The sequence below is a fragment of the Macaca nemestrina genome, chromosome 14 (assembly GCF_043159975.1).
Source record: "Macaca nemestrina isolate mMacNem1 chromosome 14, mMacNem.hap1, whole genome shotgun sequence".
In the NCBI taxonomy this organism is placed as follows: Eukaryota; Metazoa; Chordata; class Mammalia; order Primates; family Cercopithecidae; genus Macaca; species Macaca nemestrina.
Window position 1 is genome coordinate 23,003,766 of NC_092138.1, and position 21,712 is coordinate 23,025,477.

At 41.2% G+C, this 21,712-nt stretch overlaps 1 protein-coding gene and 1 long non-coding RNA gene across 3 annotated transcripts in view; one reads left to right on the forward strand and one right to left on the reverse strand.

Annotated features, from left to right (window-relative positions):
- Positions 1-17,493, reverse strand: part of LOC105498689 (uncharacterized) — a 49,131-nt gene extending 31,638 nt beyond the window's left edge. Inside the window, exon 1 of one of the 2 annotated variants that reach the window (XR_011612446.1) lies at positions 17,361-17,493. This is a non-coding gene — a long non-coding RNA (uncharacterized lncRNA). Of the gene's footprint in view, positions 1-15,084; positions 15,233-17,360 lie in introns of those variants that run through there. The other variant, XR_011612445.1, reaches the window with a different exon arrangement.
- On the forward strand, positions 15,428-21,297 carry C14H9orf40 (chromosome 14 C9orf40 homolog). Its single transcript, XM_011770944.3, has 2 exons — positions 15,428-16,012; positions 20,047-21,297. Exons 1-2 carry the CDS (start codon positions 15,590-15,592, stop codon positions 20,203-20,205), a joined length of 582 nt encoding a protein of 193 aa, XP_011769246.1. The 5' UTR covers positions 15,428-15,589; the 3' UTR covers positions 20,206-21,297.
- Positions 21,298-21,712: the final 415 nt, after the last annotated feature.

Consider the following 21,712-nt stretch of genomic DNA (forward strand, 5'->3'; position numbering starts at 1 on the left):
AGGGTTTTCTAGGTATACAATCATATCATCAGTGAACATCTATGGTTTGACTTTCTCTTTTCCAATTTCGACGTCCTTTACTTCGTTCTCTTGTTTGATTACTCTGGCCAGGTTTGTTTTGTTTTGTTTTTTTAAGATGGGGGCTCACTATGTTACCCCGCCTGGTCTCAAACTCCTGGGCAAAAACAATCCTCCCTCCTCAGCCTCCAGATTAGCTAGTATACAGCCTTGCACCACTGTGCCTTACTCTTTTATCTGTTTGTTTAGTTCTCCTCTGATCTTTATTATTTCTTAACTTCTACTAATTTGGGGTTTGGTTTATTGCCTTCCTATTTCCTTGAAGTACATCATTAGATTGTTTGAAATTTTTCTACTTTTTTGATGTAGGTGTTTATTGCTATAAACTCCCTTCTTAGCACTGTTTTTGCTGTATCTCATAGGCTTTTTTATGTTGCTGTTTTAGAGACAGGGTCTTGCTCTGTCACTCTGGCTGTAGTGCAGTCATGTGAATGTAGCTCACTTTAACCTTGAACTCCTGGGCTCAAGTGACCCTCCTGCCTCAGCCTCCCAAGTAACTAGGACTACAGGTGCACACCACCATGCCCAGCTAATTTAAAAAATGTTGTTTGTAAAGATAGAGTCTTGCTGTGTTGCATAGGCTGATCTTAAACTACTGACCTCAAATGATCTTCGGCCTCAGCCTCCCGAAGAACTGGGATTACAGGCATGAGCCACTATGTCCAGCCAATATGTTGTGTTTTAATTTTTACTTGTTTCAAGAGATTTTTTGGCCATGTGTGGTGGCTCACGCCTATAGTCCTAGCACTTTGGGAAGCTGAGGCAAGATGATCACTTGAGCCCAGGAGTCGAGACCAGGCTGAGCAACATGGCAAGACCCCATCTCTACAAAAAATTAAAAATTAGCTGGGCATAGTGACACACAGCTGTGGTTCCAGCTACTAAGGAGGTTGACGCTGGAGGACCACTTGAGCCTGGGAGGTTGAGGCTGTGGTGAGCTATGTTCGTTCCACTGCCCTGCAGCCTAGGCAACAGAGTGAGATCCTGTATCAAAAAAAGTTTTCTTTTTATTTCCTTATTAATTCCTTCCCTGACCCAGTGGTCATTCAGGAACATATTATTTATGTTCATACAAATCTATGTATTTGTACAGTTTCCAACGTTCCTCATGCTACTTTTTTTTTTTTTTCTCTGAGACAGAGTCTCACTCTGTCACCCATGCTGGAGTGCAGTGGCACCATCTCAGCTCACTGCAACCTCTGCCTCCTGGGTTCAAGCAATTCTCCTGCCTGAGCCTCCCAAGTGGCTGGGATTACAGGTGTGCGCCACCATGCCTAGCTAATTTTTTGTATTTTTAGTAGAGACGGGGTTTCACCATGCTGACCAGGCTGGTCTCGAACTCCCGACCTCATGATCCGCCTGCCTCGGCCTCCCAAAGTGCCGGGATTACAGGCATGAGCCACCGCGCCCAGCCCATGCTACTTATTTATTATTTTATCCTATTGTGGTCTGAGAAGATAATTGATATGATTTCTATTTTAAAAATTTGTTGAGACTTGTTTTGTGGCTTAACATATGGTCTGTGCTGGAAAATGCTTCATTTGCTGATGAGGAGAAAGTGTATTCTACAGCTGTAGGATGAAATGTTCTGTTTAGGTCCATTAGTTCTAAAGTGCAGTGTAAATGTCTCTTAATTTTCCATCTAGTTGGTCTAATTCTGAAAGTGGTATGTTGAAGTCCCAAACTCTATGTTACAGTGCATCTCTCCCTTTAGATCTAATATTTGCTTTATATATCTGGGTGCTCTAATGTTGGGTACATATATAATTGTTATATCCTCTTGCTGTGTTGATCCACTTATCATTATATAGTGACCTTCATTATATAGTGACCTTCTTCGTTTCTTTTAACAGTTTTTGACTTAAAGTCTGTTTTATCTAACATTGGTATAGCTACCCCTGCTTTCTTTTGATTACCATTTGATTGGAATCTCTTTTTCCATGTCTTTACTTTGTCTGTATATGTTCTTACAAGTGAGATGAGTTTATTTTAGGCAGCTTATAGGTGGGCCATGTTTTTTTTTAATCCATTCGGCTATCCTGTAACTTTCAAGTGGAAAGTTTAATCTGTTTACATTCAAGGTTATTATTGATATGTGAGAGCTAATTCCTGTAATTTTATTACTTCATAGCTACTTGTTTTATATATCCCTTGTTCCTCTCTTTCTCTCTTATTATTGTGATTTGGTGGTTTTCTGTAGTGGTAATGTTTGAGTCCTTTCTCCTCATTTGTCTCTTTGCTCTACCAGTGGGTTTTGTAATTTTTGTGTTTTTATGGTGGTGTGCATCATTGTTTTCCTTCCAGGACTCTCTCAGACTTATTTCTTGTAGGGCTCACCTAGTGTGATGAATTCCCTCAATTGTTGCTTATCTGGGAAAGACTACTTCTCCTTCATTTATGAAGGATAACTTTGCTGGGTGTAGTGTCCTTGGCTGGCAGATTTTTTTCTCAGCTCATTGTCTATACCATCCCATTCTTTCCTGGCCTGTAAGGTTTCCACTGAGAATTCTGCTTAGTCAGTTGGGAGATCCCTTGTAAGTGACTAGACATTATTCTCTTGCTGTTTTTGCAATTCTCTGTCTTTGACATTTGACGACCATGTGCCGTGAAGATCTCTTTGAATTGCATCTGTTTGGGGACCTCTGAACTTCCTGTATTGGATCTTTAAATCTCTTACTTGGGAAGTTTTCAGTTACTGTTTCATTAAATGGATTTTCTATCCCTTTTCTCTTTGCCTTCTGAAACACCAAAAATTTGAATATTGGTCATTTTATGGTGTCCCATATGTCATGTGGGCTTTGTTCATTCTTTTTTGTTTTTATCTGACTGGATTATTTCAAAAGACCTGTCTGCAAGTTCTGTAATTCTTTGTTCTACTTGATCTACTCTATTTTTGAAGGTTTTAAATGTGTATTGTATTTCATTCAGTGAATTCACCAGTTCCAAAATTTGGTGGTTTTTCTTGATGATTGTTATGTCTTTGGTAAATTTCTCATTATTTTTTGTATTTGTTGTGTGCTCTTCTATCTCACTGAGCTTCTTTAATATCATTACTTTGAATTCTTTTTCTGGGACTTCATAAATTTCTTTTTCATTGGAATCTGTTGCTGGAGAATTATTGTGTGCCTTTGAAGGTGTCATATTTCCCTGCTTTTTCGTGTTTGTTGTGTCCTTACATTTTTCTCCGCACATCTGGTCTAACAGTCACTTCTTCCGATTTTTTTGGATTTGCTTTCATAGTGGAGGACTTTTTCCTGAAGATGTATATGTGGTGTTGGTTGGGTAGGGCACTGTGCCAGTCTAGGCAAACCTGTCCCCAGGCTGCCTGGTGGCGCATGGAGGTGCTGGTTCTCAAAATGGTACCCTGCTGTAGCTGCTTAGAACTCAGGGTGTGCAAGACTCAGCCTTAACTCCCTTTCTGGAGCAATACCATCACATGGTCTTCAAGCAGCTCCCTATGCTAGTCTCAGGGTCCACAAGGATTGAGGGGGCTTTCCTGTGGTTAGGATTGTAGGAGTCTGCAATAAAAAATGTGGACTGCGGCCGGGCGCGGTGGCTCACGACTGTAATCCCAGCTCTTTGGAAGGCCGAAACGGGCGGATCACAAGGTCAGAAGATCGAGACCATCCTGGCTAACGCGGTGAAACCCCATCTCTATTAAAAATACAAAAAATTACCCGGGCGTGGTGGCGGGCGCCTGTAGTCCCAGCTACTTGGGAGGCTGAGGCAGGAGAATGGTGTGAATCTGGGAAGCAGAGTTTGCAGTGAGCCGAGATCGCGCCACTGCACTCCAGCCTGGGCGATGAGCGAGACTCCATCTCAAAAAAAAAAAAAAAAAAAAAATGTGGACTACTGGGGGGGTCTATCCCTAACCCTTTCCCTTCATTGGGAAGTCTCTACAGGCACCCAGCCAATCTCAGCTGAGCAGGCTGCCTCACTTCCCTCTCCTTCCTTGTTTTAGGTGTTTCCTGTTCACTTCTCTGTTGAATTTTAGTGTTCTTTCCTAGATAACCTATTCCAACTGTGATTATCTATTCACTATTTTGGTTCTTTATGGAGAAGGTGAGTACTAGATGCCTCTAGTCAGCCATCTTGAAGACTGATGGGTCTTGTTTTTTTATTCAATCTGATGTCTTTTAATTGGAAATTAGTTTATATTTTAATGTAATTATGGATATGGTTGAATGTAATCTCACCATTTTGCTATTTTCTACTTGTCCCATTTTCTTTTTTCTCACTTTCTTTTGGATTGAATATTCTCTTGATTTTATCACCATTACTGGCTTGTTATAGCTCTTTATTTAAAAAAAAGGTTTCAGTGGCTTCTCCAGGTTTTAAAATATGCATGTTCAACTTACACAAACTTCAAATAGTATACCACTTCACGTATAGTTAGAAGAACCTTGCAACAATATACTTCCAATTTCTCTTGCATCATTTATGCTATTGTCATACATCTTAATATGTGTAATAAACCCCAGAATACAGTGGTAATATTTTTGCTTTAGACTAAATTCTTTAACAAAAAACTTTTATATTTATCGTCATTTTTGAATAATTTTCTGGTGTGGGTTGCTTTAAAAATATGTCCACAAATTCTTCAATACTCCTACCTTGGGAACAGCCTAATTCCCATTCCCTTGAGTGTGCGCTGTAGTAATTTACTAAATGAATAGAATGTGGTAGAAATGTGTGATTTTAAGGCTAGGTCGTAAAAGACATTGCACCTTCCATTTTGTCTCCGATCTCTGGCACTGGGGGAAGCCAGATGACATGTCATGAAGATACTGAAATACCCCTATGGAGAATCCCACTTGGTGAAGAAGTTAGGCCTCCTCTAAAGAGTCATATGAATTGAATGAGTTTGGAAGTGGATCCTTCACCCCAGGCAAGCCTTCCTGTAATTACACACCCAGCCAACCACATAATTGTAACCACATGAGCGACACTAAAACACCCAGCCAAACTGATGGTGAATTTCTAACCCACAGACTTGAGAAAATGTTGTTTTAAGTCACTTAAGTTTGGGGATAACTTGTTATAAAGCACTAGTCATTTCTTCATTATGTATCCAAGTTTCTATCTGCCATCACACTTCTACCATAGGTCTGCTGACAGTGAATTCTTTCAGCTTTCGTCTAAAAAGCCTTTATTTCATCTTTTATTTTTCAAAGATTTATTCACAGAATACAAAATTAGGGGTTGATTTATTTCTTTAAATATGTCACTCTGTTATTTTGATGAGTACTCTGCTATAATTCTTACCTTTGTCCTTCTGAGTGTGTTTTTTTCCTCTGGCTGCTTTAATTGGTTTTGGTATTTATCCTGCTTGGTGTTCTCTAAACTGGTTAGATCTGTGGTTTGATGTTTTGTTATTATTTCTGAAAAATTCCTTGCCATTATCTTCTAAAATATTATTTCCTGTTTTCTCTTCTCCTTCTAAGACTTTTATTACATGTATGTTAGACTGCTTGTTATTATTCCATAGCTCCTGGGCACTGTTTTTATTGTTTTTGTTTTGGAGACGGAGTTTCACTCTTGTGCCCAGGCTGGAGCGCACTGGCAGGATCTCAGCTTACTGCAACCTCCACCTCCCCGGTTCAAGCAATTCTCCTGCCTCAGCCTCCCGAGTAGCTGGGATTCCAGACACCTGCCACCATGCCCGGCTAATTTTTATATTTTTAGTAGAGATGGGGTTTTGCCATGTTGGCCAGGCTGGTCTCAAACTCCTGACCTTAAGTGATCTGCCCATCTTGGCCCCCCAAAGTGCTGGGATTACAGGTGTGAGCCACCACACCCGGCTTTTTTTGTTGTTGTTGTTGTTGTTGTAATTTTTTTCTCAGTGTTTCAGAATAAGTATATCTTCTAATACATTGAATCTTTCCTCAGCTATTTCCATTCTACTAATGAACCTGTTGAAGGGATTTTCATCTCTGATATCATGCTTTTTATTTCTAGCATTTCCATTTATATTTTTATAGTTTTCATCTCTGCTAAAACACCTGGCATCAATGTGTTGTCCTCCTATTCCACTATATCCTTCAATACAGTATATTAATGTTAGTCCTTAACTGATAATTCAAATTTTATGAGTCAACTCCAAGTCTTGTTCTATTAATTGCTTTATCTCTTAACAAGGTGTTTTTTTTTTTCTTTTTTTTCCTTGAGTCTTATAATATTGAATTTAATTTATTGTGTGTAGAAAAAAACAGAAACTGAGGTAAACAGTATTTATGTCTGGTTATAAATGCATGCCTGTTAGGCTGGAATGGTAAGTTGTCAGTATTGTAAGAAGTTGAGTTTATGTTTTCTTACTGTTATCTGCAGCACATCACATATTTCAAATTCCTCCAGCAGTGAGCTGTTCCTGTGCGCTTAAGGGACAGGATGCCAGAGGGTATTTTTCTCAATGTTCCAGCTCCCTCTCCACCTTCCAGCTGTCTCTGTATGTCTTTGCTCCCAAGATGTTCTCTCTCCATGCTCTTGCCCCTCCCTCAGAGGTAAGACTGCATTTTCTTGTTAGTCTGTGTTAGGCTCATGGTAGAGACAATAAGGAATCTTTGTTGTCTTAGCTCAGCCTCAGTCTTACGCAGGCTTTGCGCACCTGGCCTCAGAATTGTGTCTTTCTTAGCATTCCTATCCCTGCTCCTCATGTATTTATGCCTGGTCTTCAGCAGGAATTTCCTACTCCTCTCCCAGTAGTAGTATCAGTGGAGGATGCTAGGCACCAAACTATTTTCTGTCTCTCGCCTCTAAATTAAGATTTGTGCTTCTACTTTTTCTCCTTAAATGAAAGATCTTTGCCTTTGTCCTTCCTTCTGAGGCAGAGGGGTTTTACCTCTGTTCCTCCCACTAAAGCATTTTCTGCCCTGAGAAAATGTTAACCCTCCATCAGTGGCTTAAGGCTTTCGTTTATAGCAGAAAATGAACCGGGAAACAGGTGGGTTTTTGTGCCTATCCCCAACTCAGGGGCAGCTATACTATATATCTGTGCTTTCCAGGGGGGATCGCAGCAGCCTCCTGCTATGTATGCCCCCACACTCTCTTGAGCACCCAATGGAATGCCATGAGAAAAGCTTATGAGTGAAGATGTGACGACTGCTACAATCTTATGGTAAAACTTGAAAGGTGAAGAGTTGCTTCTTATAGTTAGGCAAAAAAATTCTTGATGGAATCTATTCCTGATAAAGATGCTGTGAACACTATTGACATAACAAATAATTTAGAATAATACTTAAATGTAGTCAATAAAGCAGTGGTAGGGTTTGAGGACTGACTCCTGTTTTGAAAAAGTTCTTCTATGGATAGAATGCTATCAAACAGCATCAGATACTTTTGTGAAAGGATGAATCAATTGATGCAGCAAACTTCATTGTTGTCTTAAGAAATTGCACAGCCACTCCAATCTTCAGCAGCCACCACCCTGATCAGTCAACAGCTATCAACACTGAGGCAACATCTTCCATGAGCAAAAAGATTATGGCTCACTGCAGGTTCAGATAACTGTTAGCATCTTGTAGCAATAAATTACTTGTAAGTAACAGTATGTACTTTTTTTGATATGCTATTGTATGCTTAATAGACTATAGTATAGTGTAAGCATCACTTTTTATTTTTTGAGACAGGGTTTTGCTCTAGTGCCCAGGCTGGAGTGCAGTGGCACCATCTCGGCTCATTGCAGTCTCTACCTCCGGGGTTCAAGTGATCTTCCTGCCTCAGCCTCCTGAGTAGCTGAAACTACAGGTGTGCACCACCATGCCCAGCTAATTTTTGTATTTTTTTTTTTTTTTTTGGGATGGAGTCTCACTCTGTCGCCTAGGCTGGAGTGCAATGGCACGATCTCGGCTCACTGCAACCTCCACCTCCCGGGCTCAAAGAATTCTCCTGTCTCAGCCTCCTGAGTAGTGGGATTACAGGCACACACTGCCACGCCTGGCTAATTTTTTTTTTTTTTTGTATTTTAGTTGACACAGGATTTCACTGTGTTGCCCAGGCTGGTCTCAAACTCCTGAGTTCAACTGATCCACCCACCTCAGCCTCCCAAAGTGCTGGGATTACAGGCATAAGCTACCACACCTGGCCAGCATAACTTTTATTTGCACTGGGAAACCAAAAAATTTGTGAGACTCACTTTGTTATGATAATTGCTTTATTGTGTTGGTCTGGAACTGAACATGCAGTATCTCTGAGAAATGCCTATATATTGTACCAATAGAGTCAATTGTGCACCTTTTTTGTTATATTTTGACAATTATTCTATATCCATAAATACAAATCTACTTCATTTAAAAAGCACAGGCTGGGCACAATGGCTCACGCCTGTAATCCCAACAATTTAGGAGGCTGAGGCAGGCAGATCACCTGAGGTCAGGAGTACAAGACCAGCCTGGCCAACAGTAGAGTAGTGAAACCCATCTCTACTAAAAATACAAAAATTAATCAGGCCTGGAGGTGCATGCCTGTAATCCCAGCTATTTGGGAAGCTGAGGCAGGAGAACTGCTTGAACCCAGGAGGCAGAGGTTGCAGTGAACCGAGATCATACCACTGCACTCCAGCCTGGGTGACAGAGCAAGACTCTGACTCAAAAAAAAAAAAAAAGCACAGCATTCCATTATACATAAAATACATATTATATTGATTATACTAAAATTATTAATACATAATATATGCCATACTTTACTAATAACTAACATTCAGTTGTTTTCAATCTTCTGCTATGCAGCATTATACCACAATGTAATAATCCTGTACACAGTTGTTTATGTCTATTGTCAGTAGATATCTGGAGTATAAGTTCCTAGAATTAGAGTTTCTGAATGTGTGTATGCATTTTTTAATTTTCACAGATATTGTCAGATTGCTCTTTGTTTTGAGACAGAATTTCGCTCTTATTGCTCCCAGGCTGTAGCGCAATGGTGCGATCTTGGCTCACCACAACCTCCACCTCCCTGGTTCAAGCAATTCTCCTGCCTCAGTCTCCCAAGTAGCTGGGATTACAGGCCTGTGCCCCCACGCCTGGCTAATTTTGTATTTTTTAGTAGAGATGGGGTTTCACCATGTTGGTCAGACTGGTCTCGAACTCCTGACCTCAAGTGATCCACCCTGCTCGGCCTCCCAAAGTGCTGGGATTACAGGCGTGAGCCACTGTACCCTGCCCAGATTGCTCTCTTAAAAGGTTATACCAACTTACACTTTAAAACAAAGACAGCACCTGTTTCTGCATAGCCTTACCAACACAATCACACATTAAAATTTTAATAACCAATATGATACAAACATTGGTAGCTGCATATAGAACACTGGAGATATGAGGACAGTCCCCCTTGAGTAATCTTCAGAGTACTACTGATCAGCGCATGTGTGAGAAAGCGAACCATGGCCAGAGAAAAAAAGCACCTGAAGTATTAGAACAGTAGCCAGGGCCCACACAGCGCCAGAAGAGTGTTTGTTACCACACCCAGACTATAAAACCTCAAAAGGTGTAGGGCGCTAGGTGTGGTACAGAGAAGTCTTGCCTTGGTAATGTGGAATCATTAGCCCTAGACTAAAAAAGCTCAGGTCCCACTTGACAAATCTTGTAAGCGAGATCCAAATGGGTCAAACTATGTCTATGTACTTAACAGCATCCTAGAATTTCAAGAATACTTACTGAAATACAAAAATACTTAGCACCCAACAAAGTAAAACAACATCTGGTGTCTGATCAGAAACTACCAGGTATGCTGACAAACAGGAAAACACGACCCACAGAGAGGAGAAAGATCAGATGAAACCCAAACTAGAACTGACACAGATGTTAGAATTAGCAGAGAGCATTAAAACAGAGTAACTGTATTCCATATGTTCAAAAAGTTACCTAGACTTGGAAGATAGAAAAAAAGACCCAAATTGAACTAGAGATGAAAAGTACATCATGTAGGATGAAAAAATAGTGTGTGGGGTTAACAGCAGATAAGGTACAAGAGAAGGAACTAGTGAACTTGAAGAAACAGACACTACCCAAAACAAAACATTGAGAAAAAGGCAGCACTGGCTTTCTTTTTTTTTTTTTTTTTTTCTCTGTCCTTTGCTCATGCTTTTGCTATTTTGCACTTTTGGACATTCATACTTGCTATTACATCTGACTAGGATCACATGATTTGCCCCTCACTTTCCTCAGGTCTTGGCCCAAAAGTCTTGTCAGAGATGCCCATCTTGACCTCTTATCCCTCTTATCCTGCTTTATTTTTATTTCTCCTCAGCACCACCTGATAGATGTACTTATTTATTGTCTGTCTCCCCCAAGATTCCTTGGACAGTCATGGGGTACGGATTTTTGTTTTACTGTTGTAATCCCAGTGCCTAGAAATTCTGTCTGGTCTGTAGCAGATGCTTAAAATATGTATTCAAAGAATAAATTGAGTGAATGTGATTATTAAAGAATACAATTATATTTCTGGTATGGGTACCTGTATAGATGACTGATGACACTGGAGGATGGAATATGAGATGCCTACGGAACACCCAGGTGGAAATAATGGACACTCATTCAAGCAACAAATATTTACTGAGCACCTAACATGCTAGTCACTTTGAGTATATAAGTGGGGACAAAACCCAAAAAACAAACCAGAACCCTACCTTCAAGGAGCTTACTTTCTAGAAAGGGAGACAATAAGAGTAATAAGTAAGTGAAATATATAATAGATTAGAAAGTAATCATGCTATGGGGGAAAAGAGGGGAATCAAGAGTCAGGAGAAAGGTAGAGTGAGTTGCGATTTTAAATAAGGTGGTTAAGGTAGACTCATGAGAAGTCACATGGATCTGATGCTCAGAGGAGAGGTTTATCTGTTAAGCTGCCAATAATTTGCCCCAAAGTTTTTGGGATCAAATGAGACATGTAAAAGGTCTGGCAATTAAAAAAATTTAAACTACTTCCCCACCCTACGCTGCTGTGAGGCTTCAGTTAGTCTGAAACACACAAGTGTAAAGATAAGCAGAATAAGTTTGAGTGTATTCCTTTTTCAGTAAGAAGAAAAAAAGTTTCCCTTCTTTGTTGCTTTGTTGTAACTAGTGATTTCTGAGTTATTATCCACAAAATTATGGGATATGTAGAACAGGTAGAAGACCCTATTAGGTCAATAAAAAATGCATTTGGATAGGGCAGGGGGAGGGGTGCAAGGTGTTTATGTTTTACATAAAGTGCTACAATGTTAGCTCGAATTAGACTGTGAAAAACTAAAGATGTATATGAACGGTCCTTACGGCAACTACATTATTAATTCAAAGAGGTATAGGTAAGTAAATACCAATAGGTTAACTTAAAAGGAAATTCATAATGATGGGAGGAGGTAGAGTAACAAGAAAAGAAATTTTGAAAGTATTTCAAACTGAAAGATAATAAAAATACAACATACCAAAATTTGTAGGATGTAGCCAAAGCAGTGCTACAGGGAAAGTTACAGCTTTAAATGTTTATTTTAGAAACTAACAAAGACGGCTGGACTCGGTGGCTCACGCCTGTAATCCCAGCCCTTTGGGAGGCCGAGGTGGGTGGATCACCTGAAGTCAGGAGTTTGAGACCAACCTGGCTAGCATGGTAAAACCCCATCTCTACTAAAAATACAAAAATTGGCCGGGCGCAGTGGCATGCACCTGTAGTCCCAGCTACGCGGGAGGCTGAGGCAGGAGAATCGCTTGAACTTGGGAGGCAGAGGCGGCAGTGAGCCAAGATCGTGCTACTTCACTCCAGTCAGAGCGACTGTCTCCAAAAAGAAATTAACAAAGAGTAAAATCAGTGACCTTAGGTGCTATCAGAAGAAGCTAGAGAAAGAAGAGCAAAGTAAATCCAAATGTAGTAGAAGCCAATGAAATGGGAAAAAGAGAAACTAAGAAAATATTCCAACAAATTTGATGAATGAAATGGACAAATTCCTTGAACAAGTGGATCTGGTACTATTTACAACTTAGGGTAAACTAATTTCAAATTCTACTTCTGAGGCCTTTAAAAAAGAACCCAGAACAGCAACAAAAACTCAGAAAATGTTATTTAAAAATATTGTCTACAAAAATTATAAAGTGCCTAGGGATAAACTTAACAAAGATACAAGCTCTTTATGGTGAGAAACATAAAACTTTGTTGACAGATATTTTTAAAACTTAAATAGTTATATTCTTGAACAGGAAGTGAGCTTGGTATTGTAAAGATAACAATTCTTCCCAAATTGATCTATAATTTCAATGCAGTTATAACCAAAATTTCAAAAGGGTAACAAAATGTTACAGAGGATGCTATTACGGAAGAACAAAGGGCCAAGTATAGTTGTCACACTCCTGAAGAACAAGATGTCAAAGACTGCTCTCAAAACTTTGATCATCTTGATTGTGCTTATGGTTTCACAGGTGTATGAATGTCAAATTGTACACTTTATATGCAAATTATTGTATGTCATTTAGACCTAGGTAAAGCTGTTTTACAAAAACAAAACAAAAACAAAAATGAAAAAAACCTGGCAAAACAAGCCTGGGCAACATAGTGAGACCTAAAAATAAAAAATTAGCTGGGTGTGGTGGCACAAGCCATGGGCCAAGCTACTTGGGAGGCTGCGGCAGGAGGATTGCTTGACCCAGGAATTTGAAGCTGCAGTAAGCAGTGATCACGCCACTACATTCCAGCCTGAGCGACACAGCAAGACCCCGTCTCAAAAAATGTATTAAGCCGGGCGTGGTGGCTCATGCCTGTAATCCCAACACTTTGTTTGGGAAGCCAGGGCAGGTGGATTGCTTGAATTCAGGACTTTGAGACTAGTCTGGGCAACATGGCAAAACCCTGGCTCTACAAAAAAATTTTAAAAATTAGCTGGGTGTGGTGATGTACACCTGTAGTCTCAGCTACTCAGGTGGCTGAGGTGGGAGGATTGCTTGCCCCTGGGAGGTCAGGGCTGCAGTGAGCTGTAATCATATCACTGCTCTCCAGCTGGGGCAACAGAGCAAGCCCTGTCTCAAAAAAAAAAAAAAAAAAAAAAAGTTATTTAACAATATACATAAAGATGGTGAAGTTAAAAAGCAAAGGAATGATTAACTCAGCATTCAAAACAGTAATTACTGGGAGTGAGGAAACAGAAGGGTATGTGCCAGTGGGGAAGGGGTGCATAGGCAGCTTGTCATGTTCTAGTACAGGTAGTATTCTATTTCTGAAACAGAATGCTGTGTGTCTTACTATCACTCTTTTAACTACATGTGTATTTTATACAGCCTTTTGCATATATGATAAATTTCACAATTTTGAAAAAATGAGCGTCTGTAAAGAGAAACACAAAAGAATCAACTATTAGCTAAACTATACTCATTATTTTGGGGCCCTCAAAACCTTTCAAACAGCACCTGATGGCTACAATTAAGATCTTTCCTGCTCATTTAAAAATGGCAAAACTCTTCCTCTGTTTGAGACAGACGGGTTTTCAATTTATTTTTTTCTAGAGACAGGGTCTCACACTGTCACCCAGGCTGGATTGCAGTGGTGCAATCTTGGCCTCTGCCTCCAGGGTTCAAGCGATCCTCCCACCTCAGCCTCCCCAGGACTACAGGTGCAAGGCACCACCTCTAGCTAATTTTTGAATTTTTTTAGAGATGGGGTTTCACCATGTTGGCCAGGCTGGTATGGAACTCCTGGGCTCAGGTGATCTGCACACCTCGTCTTCCCAAAAGTGCTGGGATTACAGGCATGAGCCACTGCACCCAACTGGTTATCAATTTCAAACAAGAAAAGTAAAAACCAAACAGAAAAGCTATTGCTTACTACCCTAAGTTGGTACATTTCTGTGCTTAATTACTAAATAATTAACTTGTCCTCTCACAACCACCTTGAGGTGCAGAGGTACAGGGTAATTAGTACTGAGATAGTACCTAGCACTAAAATAGAATTATCTTCCTTGCACACTTTTTCTACAGAGGATGATAGTTTTTCCCTTCAAAGCACTGGTAACAGTCTTATTTTCTTCTTTCCATTTTTGCTTACTTGGTTACTGTCTTTATCAAACTATTAAAATAGTAAATACTACCAGATGCGGTGGCTCACACCTGTAAACCCAGCACTTTGGGAGGCCCAGACAGGAGGATCGCTTGAACTGTGGGGCCTGGCTGCAGTGAGCCGTGATGGCACCACTGCACTTCCACCTAGGCGGCCGAGAGAGACCCTGTACCAAAAAAAAATAAAAACAATAGTAAATATACTGCAGTTGTCTCCACCTCACTTCACCTGACAACACTGTTTTGCTGTAATGGCCTTGGAATCTTGATCTGACCACCACCCAGAGTAAGCAGGGAACTCAGGTTTCCAACATAATTTAAGAGCCCAACAATTGTAGGTTTCACTTGGAAAGGACAGCTGTGCTTCAGGCTTGGTTCTTGCCAACTACTCAGCTATTTTGGATGAGCTGCACATCTTGTCTGTAACTTCCTCCCTAAGTTTTTAATCAAGAGATCTTCCAGGAATGTGGTGCCTGCTTCACCGTCCACAGCAGCTGCGCAAAACATACACTTCGATTTGTGTGTTTTGTATACTAGCTTTAACTACTTCCCTCAGCAGAGACTCCCTTCAGTCGTTTGTTTTGAATAACAATCTATTGTGAAGCCTCTTAAACACTAGTTTACTTAAAGTTTGTATTATCCTTTCTTTCCTTTTTTTTTTTTTTTTATTTTTGATACAGAGTCTCACTCTGTTGCCCAGGCTGGAGTGTCGTGGTGCGATCTCTGGCTCACTACAGCCTCCACCTCCCAGGCTCAAGTGAATCTTCCTCCTCGGCCTCCCGAGTAGCCGGGACCACAGGGAGGGGCAGGCCAACAAACCTGGCCTATTTTTGTATTTTTTGTAGAGACGAGGTCTTGCTATGTTGCCCAGGATAGTCTGGAACTCTATTATATCTTTGCCTTACTCTCATGGAGACGCCCCCGTGGTCACTGACTGGAGGAAGGAAATACACATTTTAAAGGCATTAAATTTCCTATAGAAGGGTCTAGAACGTACCGCGCTATACCGAACTTAGTAGTGAGACCACCGCCACACCCCTGAGGAAACAAGGTCACGCCCCTCTGCGGGCCGCTCGATCTGGTCTTTAATTAATCCCGCCGCCGCCTTCCCGCCTACCCCCGGGCGCGCACTTCCGGTCGCGAGGGCGCTCGGGAGCGCGCCCCGCGAGCCTCCACCAACCAGCGGCTCCGCCTGGCCAGACAGAGTGCGCGCGCGCACGTTGTGCGCAGGTTCGAATCTCCGCCGCTTCGCGGTTGCTTCTCAACGTCCGGGCCGCATCTCGGCGGCGGCGAGGGCTGAGCTCTGGAGCTGCCTCCGAGCCGGAGCCCCAGCCCTAGCTCGTGCGCTAGCCGCCCCGCCCCACCCCCTCCAGCGTCCTGCCGCCTCCTCGCCCGACTTCGGCCTATCCCTTTCTCACGCGCTTAGTCTTCGCTCTTCGCCCCCGCAGCTATCAGCACTCGGTCTCCCGCGCCTGGCGGGCTCCGCCCGAGCCTCTGGGCCCATGGCCAAGCGGCGTGCGGCCGAGCCGGTGACGTTCCACGTGCCTTGGAAGCGGCTCCTGCTCTGCGACTTCGCTGAGCAGCCGCCGCCACCGCCTCTCTGGATCCGGCCGCCCGGGGTCGCGCATACTGGGCAGCCCCTCGGCGTCCCCGGGCAGCACCGAAAGCGCAAAATCGACGCAGGGACCATGGCAGAGCCCTCGGCTTCGCCCAGCAAGCGCCGTGACAGCGGGGACAACAGCGCCCCGAGCGGCCAGGAGCGTGAGGACCACAGCCTGGAGACAGGCGATCCGCCGCTGCTGCCGCCGCCTCCCGTGGGGCCGGGGGAGGAGCTCCCGGGCGCCCGGCCCCCGGGGGGCGGTGGCGACGACGGGGCGGGGCGCGCAGGACCCCTGCGGGGAGACTGGGGGGTCGCATCGCGCCAGGTAGGGGCTGGGGGCGGGTGGGCTGAGGGGCGAAGGGGCTTGCCTTTTCCCCTTACACACAGAGCGTCCCAGTTCCCACTCATGACTTGTGTAGGTTAAGACGCCTGAGGAGGGGGAAGGAAGGGGTCACCGCTCCGGGAGAGGATGCCGACTGCCAGAAGACACCCCGAGAGTCCGATGGGCAGAAAGCACCGGGCTGGGCGAGGGGGAACAGACCGTGGTCTGGAGCGGTAGAAGTGGCCTTACGGCGTCAGCGCCGCGCTCTGTAAAAGGAAAATGGGACCGTGGGTTGTGGCAGGCTGTGAGCACTGTGAGGACGCTGACCGTGAAGGGATAGGTTCAGTCCAACGACAAACGACAGACAAGAGGTGTAGAGGGCCTTCCTGGGTTTAACGATGATTAGTCTAGAATTCGGGATAGAATTCTTTTTCTAGAGGAAGACCAGTGTGGTAGCCGTCGATTAATTGGACGTCCTGGAAGCTGGTTGGACAGCTTCTGGAGAAAAGGATGGACCACCATACCTTGGGCAAAGCTTTGTTTTAACTCACAATGTTAAATCTGATCCTAGGCAAAAGTAACGTTGAAAATTAATTTGGAGGTGGGGCGTGGTGTCTCACGCCTGTAATCCCAGGACTTTGGGAGGCCATGGCGGGTGGATCACCTGAGGTCGGGAGTTTGAGACCAGCCTGGCCAATAGGGTGAAACTTTGTCTCTATTAAAATACAAAAATTAGATGAGTGTGATGGTGCACACCAGTAATCGCAGCTACTCGGGAGGATGAGGCACAAGAATCATTTTAACCAGGGAGATGGAGGTTGTAGTGAGCTGAGATTGGGCCACTGCACTCCAGCCTGGGCAACAGAGTGAGACTCTGTCTCAAAAACCAAAAAAAAAAAAGACAATTAATTTGGGACTTAAGGCATATATGAAAATCATTGGGGGGTTCCTATTCAAGACATGAGCCTGCCTCATCTCTGCACCTAAGAATCCTGAGAAGATCTAGGCATGCCTCGATTTGCCTAGATCTCTGCTGCCCAGCTGCTAGCCAGTAAGAACACTTGAAACGTGACTAGTCCAAATGGGAATGTGCTCTAAGTTTAAAATATGCACGAAATTTCGTGGATTTAATAAGAAAGATAAAATAGCTCAAAATTTTATATTGATTACACATGAAATAACTTGGCTATATTGAAGAAAATATATTTAATACCAGAAGTTTCTTTTACTTTTTAAATACCGCTACTAGAAAATTTTAAACTATGTTTTTAGAGCATTATATATTTATTGGACAGCTTTGGTCTAGACTTAGGAATTCATACTGCTTTTTCACAGTCCTGCAATGACTTACCAGAGGACTTGGAAGATGAAGAACCAAATACAGGTTTCTCAGAATTCACCACATTCTCTTCAGCTATCTAATAGCATCCACCCAACGTTCTTCTGTTTTCTTAAGTATCTTATGTCAGGGTTTTCAAATGCCTTTCCAAAAAAAAAAAAAAGAAATGAAATTTCTTAGGCATGACTTGTTCATGTGAAAAATTCAATAAAATAACGAGAGTTTTATAGTTGGGAAAGACTTTTTTTTTTCCCCTATGATTGAAACATGACCCTTATTTAAACTTTTTTTTCAGATTGCTCTCAGATATTCAAAATCAACTAAAAACAGATGGATCATCTTCTAAACCTAATGGATATGGAGATTAGGGACTGTGTAGTTTGAAAACTTTTTGAAAGCTCTTCACACCATTTTAGTACTCCACTCATGCATAGGCTTGTCACCTACCAGAATGCACTGTCTATGGTATGCCACACAGTTGATAAGAGGGAAATATGGAAATGACAGTAGGCAAAGAGTAAGAGTACTCTAGTAGCCTGAAACGTGATGCTTACTTAGAGTCTTAGACTCAACTGTCTTTTCCCCTGCAGCAGTGACTAGATCTGGCACCTCTGTACTTCTATAGTCGCTGCAAGCACATGACAGGGAAAAAGGTTGGCTCCAGGGGTTCTTTCTTCACCAAGACTAGTCCCCTTCTTCTCTTTGTTGTTTTTAAAAAAAGAGTCTTGGGGTCTCGCTCCCATGCCCAGGCTGGAGTGCAGTGGCACCATCCCGGCTCACTGCAACCTTAGCCTCCTGAGTAGTTGGGACTACAGTGCATGATACCACGCTGGACTAATTTTTTTTTTTTTTTTTTTTTTTTTTTTTTTTTTTTTGGTAGAGATGGGGTTTCACCATCTTACCCAGGCTGGGCTCAAGTGATCCTCCCGCCTCTGCCTACCACATTGTTGGAATTACAGGCGCAAGGCACCCTCAGGCCCTCTTTTGAGGAAAGCTCAGTAACACTCCTAGTTTCTTCTTTTTGTTAGATTTGTTCTGGAGCCACTTCTCTTTTGCAAACATGCTCTCTCCAGCTTCTGTTTTTCCTTCCTGCCTCCAAAGACACAGGCTTCTTGTTTTAAGGATTTTATACCTGATTACCAAGGGAAAATTGAATATAACAAAAACAGAGACGTAAAACAGTTAAATACAGTAAATGCCTGGTTTCTTTTGTGCTCAGAATAGGGCTTAAGTCCCAGCCCTCACCCTTGGGACCTCATTTAGGAAATACTACCTCAAATACCTTTTTTCTACATTAAGAATGCAATCTAGGCAGGATAATGTTACGTCATTTCTGTCCTGGAACTTCAGGGTATTTCCTGTTTCAGATGTTTTTTGACTAGAGAAATAAAATCAGGTATTCATTAAATATTCATGTATTTTTTTTCATGTTGGTGTCACTATGTAGACTCACTGCCCTGTCAGTGTTGACTCAACTGTTAGTTTTTTGTCTGTTTGTTTTTAATAAATTGAGATGGAGTCTTGCTATGTTGCCAGGGCTGGTCTCAAACTCTGGGGCTCAAGCGATGCTTCTGCCTCCCAAAGTGCTGGGATTACAGGTGTAATCATGCCCAGCCAACTGTTAGATATTCTTAACAGAAAGTAAGCAGAAATGCTTTAAGGAGACAGTGATTAATGATTCATTGGCTTATTGGGATATAATACCTAGCAATATTGAGAATTACTATGCCAAGCCTGAATTTTTACCACAGTCCTCCATTTTATCAATAAAGTCAAGATCAGATTTAGTGAGCGGTGGAGTTATCTTGCAAACCCAGGTCTGTCTGGTGGCAAAGTTTGTGTACCCTTAGTCACTAGGTTTTACTAACATAATTAAAAGACTTTTTTGGTCCGTGTTTATAAGTAGATAATTTGTACAGTAGATTTCCCAAAAGGCAGAGAACTAGAACCTTGTTTTTAACCCCATTTTCTTATTAAAGTGAAATTTTTCTTGATATCTTTTGACTTATTATGTGTTTATCCCAATATTAAGAAATTCCCCCAAAACTTAATTCTTTAAGGCTCAGCGTAGAAGATGCTGAACTTCCTAATGAGACTTTCCTACAGACCTGTGCTATCCAGCACAGTAGCCACTAGGTCATGTGGCTATCGAGCACTTGATTTTTTTATCTTTAACAAAATGATCAGTTTAACATTTTCTTGCTATTCATCAAGTTTATAACCTAATACTTTTTGGAAGAGTTCAAAACATTTTGGGCTATGTAAAGTAAATCTCTTAAAATACCAAACCTTAAGAACAAGAACAAAAGTAAGTTATAAGGAGTGTGTGTTTGTATTTTTAAAATAAATTCTTATTTTCCTTATTGAAAGATAAAAAATTTTAAGACTGTTCTTAGATAATTTTCTTTAGGTGAAAAATGGGAGAAAAACTGTGGAAAGAGATGCTCTTGGAGGAAATTCCTTTAAATTTAACGAATACTTTCACAAATTGTAAATATTAAAATGCACAGATTTGATTGAGTACATGAAGTACTTAGATGAGACAAAATTTAAAATGTATATTTGTTAAAAATACAAAATAGAAGACTACAAAATCTTCTATGAGTTTGCCTTTAAAACACATTTGTTTTGTGAAAAAACCTAAATTGTTTTCTAAGCTACTGATGCACTTTCATCTCTCTCTTTTTTTTCTCTAAAGCACAATGACGAATTTTGGCAGTATAATACCTTCCAGTACTGGAGGAATCCTTTGCCGCCTATTGATCTGGCAGACATTGAAGATTTAAATGAAGATACCCTGACAGAAGCAACACTTCAGGGCAGGAATGAAGGGGCCGAGGTTGACATGGAGTCCTGACGTAAGGAGCTGAAGCAGTGGGATTGGCTGATTTCAGGAGATGTCTCTAAATGAATTCTCGTATTCTTAAGGGAAAAGTTATTTTCCATACTTGAAGTTATATTTCCAAACCTGAGAAATGAAGAAAGATTCTTCTGATATTAAATACCTACAGTTACTACTGAACCTCTTATTAAGGATTTGTCAAGGATAGAGTACAGTTGTTGGGGAAGTATTTTATGTATGCATTCTTAGAGCAAAAAGTTTTGTTTAAATTCTAGAATTGAAGGTACTGATCTTATAAAAAGAAATTCTAGCAGTTTTAGAAATACGTGGGAAAAACTCAAATATTCTATCTGCACCAAAAAGTTTATTTGTAGTACATAAAATGAATATGTATAAAATGTTTTATAATAACTTGTTAATAAAGTACTTTCTAATACATTCTATTGACTCTGTTAGTTGAACAAATAGCTGACTTGAACATCTATGCAAACTTAAGATGGGCGGGATTGTTGTAAATGCTATTGTTTTAAAAGAGCTTTCTAAATGTAATGTAGTGAGAATTTCAATTTGGGTAGCATGTTTGCATAAGTTCCAATATTTGATGTTTGTTAAGCTCTACTATGGGCAACTGAAGATGGATAAAGAACAATGAAAACTGAGTCGGTGCCTGCTTCCCCCTCTTTTCCCAGGATTAGAGGAAAAAATTTATTATATGATCAACTTCTTGGTTTTCAATTGCTTCGAGGCATGGTGTTATTCCTTATTACTTTAGACCTGTAGTTCTCAACATTGACAGCACTTGAAAAATCTTTGCCTGGGCCTCACTCTTGAGAGATTCTTGTTTAATAGTTCTAAGGTGGGTCTTGGATATAACTATTTTTTTAAGCACCAGCCCTATTTCCCTCCATTTCTCTCATGTGCAGACAGGGTTGAGAACCACTAGACTAATGGTCGTTTTTCCTGTTTAAAGGAGATAACTAATTTGAGCTGAAGCAATGCTTCTTAATTAGCTTTGTTTTTGTTTTGCTCTGTTGGTGGCTTTGTTACAACTGAATTATTGTGTTATTACTATTTCATTGTTAAAGAAATAAAGTAAGCAATTTGTGATGTGAGTATCAGTGATTCAGTTAACTAACTTTTGTACTGCATCCAGAATGTTGGTTTTGTAATTGAATAACTGGTTCTTGCTTGTGTTTTTTGTTGCTGATGACATTAGATCCAAAATTCAAGAAAAGTGGTAAATGCCATTGAGAGGGAAAGAGAAAAACTTGATTTTTTTGTGTGTACTGAAGGATTTAAGAATGGGTTGACATTAATAAGAATGTTTTAGAACAGAAGACAAACTGTATAGCATTGTGGTCGGACATGGTTCAAAGTCTTGTACTGCCACTTCCTACCTATGTAACTTTAGGCCAGTTATTTTTCATTTCCAAGCCTTGAATTTCTCACCTGTAAAATGAGAAATAATAAATAGTATCTACCTCAGAGAGACTGTTTATTGTCAAGCAATGTTATAAGTACT

Coding starts and splice junctions, on each gene's coding strand:
- C14H9orf40 (XM_011770944.3), top strand. CDS start 15,590: ATGGCCAAGCGGCGTGCGGCCGAGCCGGTGACGTTCCACGTGCCTTGG. Junction 16,013..20,046: donor GGGGGGTCGCATCGCGCCAG/GTAGGGGCTGGG, acceptor TTTTCTCTAAAG/CACAATGACGAATTTTGGCA.